At 35.4% G+C, this 5,253-nt stretch overlaps 1 protein-coding gene across 1 annotated transcript in view; it reads right to left on the bottom strand.

The window, feature by feature from the left end:
- Positions 1-3,605: 3,605 nt before the first annotated feature.
- The window catches only part of sv2 (synaptic vesicle glycoprotein 2), a 10,880-nt gene continuing 9,232 nt past the window's right edge, over positions 3,606-5,253 (bottom strand). Inside the window, exon 13 of the mRNA XM_032523905.1 lies at positions 3,606-4,572. Within this exon, the coding sequence (XP_032379796.1) occupies positions 4,389-4,572 (184 nt within the window). The 3' untranslated portion in view covers positions 3,606-4,388. The remainder of the gene's footprint in view (positions 4,573-5,253) is intronic.

Here is a 5,253-nt window from a genome sequence, read left to right as displayed (position 1 = left end):
TTTTTAAATGATCCAGTTTCACCCATAAAATTGATCTTATTTTCTTTAGAAATAAGGTGTAAGTGTAAGTACGTAATTCTTATACTTTGACAAGTGGAAGCCCAAATCTGTCACACCAATTTTAACTTATTAGCTATCAGACTAATTAAAAATGTAGCTAATATAAGTAATAGATGATACTGTGGGTTTAAAATTACGCCAAAACTCATTGATACAATAACACATAGACTGTCAGATCAGCATAATCAATTCTCATCCAGTTGTTTGAAGTCATTAATTTAATTTAGCATGAAGGCTCGACAGAGACAGCTACCTATAACCTAATCATTCCATTTTGGCACAATACACTTTGTTAATCAATAACTCAACTGCTCCTAGGAATAAATCTTCAGATCAAATTCTGCGATTTTAAGCATCTGCCTCACTGTCATAGTGCACATGTTCGTTATAATAAGTGGGGCATTTATTAAAACTGAAGATGTATAAATGTTATTGTATGTATTGCAACATGTAATACAGTACTAATATAAGTAAGGTGTGTGGTGTGTGTGCGTGTGTGTGAGTGTGATAACACTGAATATTGACCCGCTAAACTAGCTGTTTTCAAAATGACTCAAAATGACACTTGACTTGAAATCATCATGAAGCACATAATAATCAACACTGGACGCTAAGGAAGAAATAATGGCTTTGACATGCTCCATAGATTTAAAAATCTCAAATCTTACATTCAATTATAGAATCACAAATTTGCCCGGAAAAAAACTATGGCATAATTGCAGATTTAGAAAATCTTCTAAATTACTGACACAAATGTACTTATTAGTCCCCAAATTCTAGGGCCGGAACTAACACTTATTTTCATTATTGAATAATCTGCTAATTATTGTTTTGATACATTGATTTATAGTTGGTTCATAAAATGTGAAAAATATATAGTTTCCATTTTTTTAAAGGTCTTGTTTTGTACAACACCAGTCTCCAAAATCCCAAATTTTTAGTTTAACCGGAAATTAAGTAAACTAACAAATATGAACATTTGAGAAGCTGGAACCAGAGATTTTTTTATTATAGAATTTTGGCTTCAAAAATACTAAACCAGTTATCAAAATAGCTGCTGATTAAGTTTCTGTCAATTGACTAATCATTTTACCTTTACCAAATTCAAGATTGAAACTTTGGCCTTAAAACAACTTGAAATTTTTTAAAATATTAGTTAAATGTTAGGAAATACTTGTTTCTTTCCGTGAGTTGGATGAAGATCGATGACACCACACTCATGTTTGTACCGTTAACTTCACGTCAAGACACGGTTAGCGCAGCTAGCATTCCAGCTAGCTCTTTTCAAAAGTAGAGAGATAGCATCAATTGTTGTCTTTACATTAAGTTTTCGTATGGATTAAACAAACAACACAAAAACACAAAACGTGTCAATAATTAGTGAGCTGTAGAGATTCTGGCAGACCTTTGGACAAAACAGGCTAGCTGTTTGCTTGTTTCCCGTGTTTCCAGTCTAAGCTAACGGGATACGCTAGCTACATATTTACCATACAGAGATAAGAGTGGTATCAATCAGACAGAAGTTTCTACTCATATACATTTAGGTTTAAACTGTAGTCTTCCCTGCTAAAACACCTACTGTAAACATGAACACTCATAAACAAACTTTCACTAAAACATGGTGTCAATTTGACTCTATGTAAAAGTGAGTGTTTAGTTTAAGAGAACACATTGTAATATCCATAGATTATAATTGAAATAGAGCTCATGATAACCTTGATGTCCTTTGTCAGACGAGACTGTTTTCATGCCTTTTTATCATGTTTTGTTTTCAGGTTGTGTGGGTTTTCTTGTGTTATGGACCCTCATGTGTCCAGAAGCTGCACGTTTCTTATCTTTAACACGTAATCTGTGTATTTATTTATTGGTTCTTTATTGTTGTGTTAAACCAGAATGAGTACATTGCAGTCAAACTTCAGCCCTCGTCATAGAACCGAGCCGTAGCATCAGCGGACGGTTTCGTTTTGGCCTTTTTTTGTACCTGTTGCATTGTTTACCATTAAACCACTCAGACCTGAAATTTAACTGCATCACAGTCATAACGAAGAATGTAAAGAAAATCTACTTTTAATGTAAAAATCAACTGAAAACTGCTTTCACAGAAACAGTTGGATAAAAATATTTAATTCCTGTCTGGCAATTTGTTTTATCTGCATCAGCTTTTAAATATCCAAAGTATGTTTTATTCATACTCCGTGTGGTTGTTAAATGTGGTCCTGAAGTATTACAAGTTTATTTATTATACAAATAAAAAATACAGATACATGCTCATGTCTTCTGTATTATCTGAAATCATGCTCCAAAGATCATCCGTTCACATTTTTTGGACAGTTTCCTGAAGGCTTTCCTAAAAAAGGCAAAACATTTCAGGGGGCATCTTCATTTTTTGGCTTGGTGGAAAGTAACTACAGGTCAGGTAAATATATTTAGTCAAATACTGTACTTAAATAAAATTTGGAGTATTTCCATTTTATGCTACTTCATACTTCTACTTCACTACTTTTCAAAGGGACGTTTTGTACCTTAAACTCCACTACAGCTGTAGTTTTAGCTGTAGACTTTTCAGATTTTACATAAACAAAAACATGTAAGCTTATTAGGGATGTAACGGTAAACCACGATAAAAATGTAGACGATAACAATTACAGTTTTCATTTAAAAGATCATTATAAAAATATAAGGATTTGACAAAATATTATTAGCGCTTCATCCGAGTCTCCTGAAATTGCCACACAGGCACACTGCGTAGCCTACAACGTGCGTTTCTTAAAGTTGGAATCGTGGCGGAAGGAGGAGATGACAGCACTCAGGACATTTATCAGCTCTCAGAGGACTGAAGCGTCGGCATAATTTGATTATAAGAATGCCGAAGGACAGTTGATTGAAGATAGTTATCCTGGAACATATTGTTCTTTGTCTTAGCTTAAATCTCTGGATTTGTAACATTTAAACCTGCACTACTAGAAATGTTCCCGACAAATATGCTGAACCCTTGTTCCTTTGATGTTAAAATGTTACACTTTTTGAAACTGTTTCAGCTTGTGTTGGCCTATCAGTGCTTTCTGAACATATTGAACACACTTTTAAAAATACAGCGATGATACCGAAAACCATAATCATTTTGGTCACTATAACCGTGAGGCTAAATTTTCAAACCGTTACATCCCTAAAGCTTATAAAATACAATGTATTGCTAAACATTAAACCAGCAGTTTCTAAAATAAATGAACCAGCAAGAGCTGTAAGATCTTGCTTACACATTTACAATCTAATAATGTCATATATTATAATAATCTCTATCAGTCACGGGACATTTCACTGCAGAGTGATTACTTTTACTCTTTAAGTGTACTTAAAGTACACTTTGCTTAAATTACTATTACTCAAGGAAGTTTTTGAGTGTAGGACTTAAACTTGCAGTATTTCTTTATACGGTTGTATTGGTACTTTTACTTAACTAAAGGAACTGCATATTAGTGTTCAGTAAACCCTGAGCTGTATGGCAGTGTAGGTGATATTACACACAAAAACACACACAGCTGACATGAAGGGATGTAGTGTTTGTTTAAACAAACTGCTTCACTAGCCACAAGGTACACACAGCTTCACCAAATTACCGACGGGTATATGAACCCATCAACAATATTGCAACTCAAGCTCATACAGGATAAGGGTTTGTTCATCTACACTTGGTCCTTTTTTAAATGATTGTAATCTGAAAATAGCAATTTTGGTTTTCTGCAGGAATGCTCAACTGGCGTGGTCCAGTTTGTGTAGTAAAAATGACAGATTGGGAGCTAAATGATACAATCTACTGTGTGCACAGATGTACACAATATGTAGAGTGTTTCTTTTCTAGAACTATCTTGAACTAACAGCAAAACTTTTTAGTAACCACAAGCATCACTTATTACAGCATACTCCAGAAATCATGTTCAACATATAAAGTAAGATGTTTGTAGAGTTTAAAGACAAACTTTTGAAAGGTGTCCTTCATACCTTGACTCACACCTGAAAAGAGTTTTAATCATCACAAGCTTACAATCTATAGGACTATTGGACTACTTTCTCACTTTCCGGAATAATTATTCTTTCAAAAAAGGAGTCCCTGCTGTCTTTTGAATTTGTTCTTCTCTTTGGCATTTTAAATGAGGCACCGTACAAAAGGCACAGAGAGATGACAGAAGGGGCACGATTCCAATATCCTCTGGGAGCAAAAACAGGAGATAAACGATCAGAGATCTTCCGGTCTGCTTTTGTGTGGAAATTAAGAGGATGTTTTCTTATGATTTATTAATATAAAATATTGTGATGTAGATTGTGAGCTGTCAGGTGAGCTCAGTCTGCCTGGTTTGTGGAAGTAGAAGAGCCACCAGTCCTCCGGTGAGCAGCAGAGCCGACACCAGCAGGACCGGGACGGCACAGTTTGTGTCTACCAACTTTCCGAAGGCTACGTTACCCATGATGGCTGCCACTCGGCCCACTCCTGTGAAGAAACCGAGAGCGGAGGACCTGAAGGAAAGAAAGAAGAAGAGAAACACCAGGACATGTGAGCAGCTGTTTGTATACTTCCAAAAAAACAGCTAATTTAATAAGTGCACAACCTGACACTTTATTCTAAAGATGCAAAAATAAGAAAGAAAAAGTAAACACGATATTAGATATGTTGTTCTCAATGCGGGGTCCGGGGACCCTCAAGGGTCCTTGAGGGAGTTCCAGGGGCCCCACCAAAAAGGGGAATAATTCATTTCCACTATACATCCATCCATTAATAACACAATGACAGAATGCCAATATAACCTATATGAATCATGGGTTTTGTACATGTTTTGTAAAAAACATTTAAAACTAAAAATCCTTTTGGATGCGGGACCCTGGGATGAAATCTTATAAAATGGGGCTCCGTGGTCTAATTAGTGTCAGTTTAGGAGTCCTTGACATGAAAAGGATTGGGAACCACTGTATTAGACCACACTTCATCACTAGTGGAAGAAATATTCAGATTCTTTACTTAGAGGAACACACCGACTTATTGGGACTTTGTCTTATTCACTGTATCCCAGACGCACCTACCGCTACCCCAGCTTAGCACAGATGCTGGAGGTCTATTTATATATTTATATATATATATATATATATATATATATATGTATAAACATGTGAATAGGAAAATGTTGGCGTTATTTTGTCACT

The sequence above is a fragment of the Etheostoma spectabile genome, chromosome 8 (genome assembly GCF_008692095.1).
Source record: "Etheostoma spectabile isolate EspeVRDwgs_2016 chromosome 8, UIUC_Espe_1.0, whole genome shotgun sequence".
NCBI classification, from domain to species: domain Eukaryota; kingdom Metazoa; phylum Chordata; class Actinopteri; order Perciformes; family Percidae; genus Etheostoma; species Etheostoma spectabile.
This window is presented reverse-complemented; position numbering and strand designations above follow the sequence as displayed.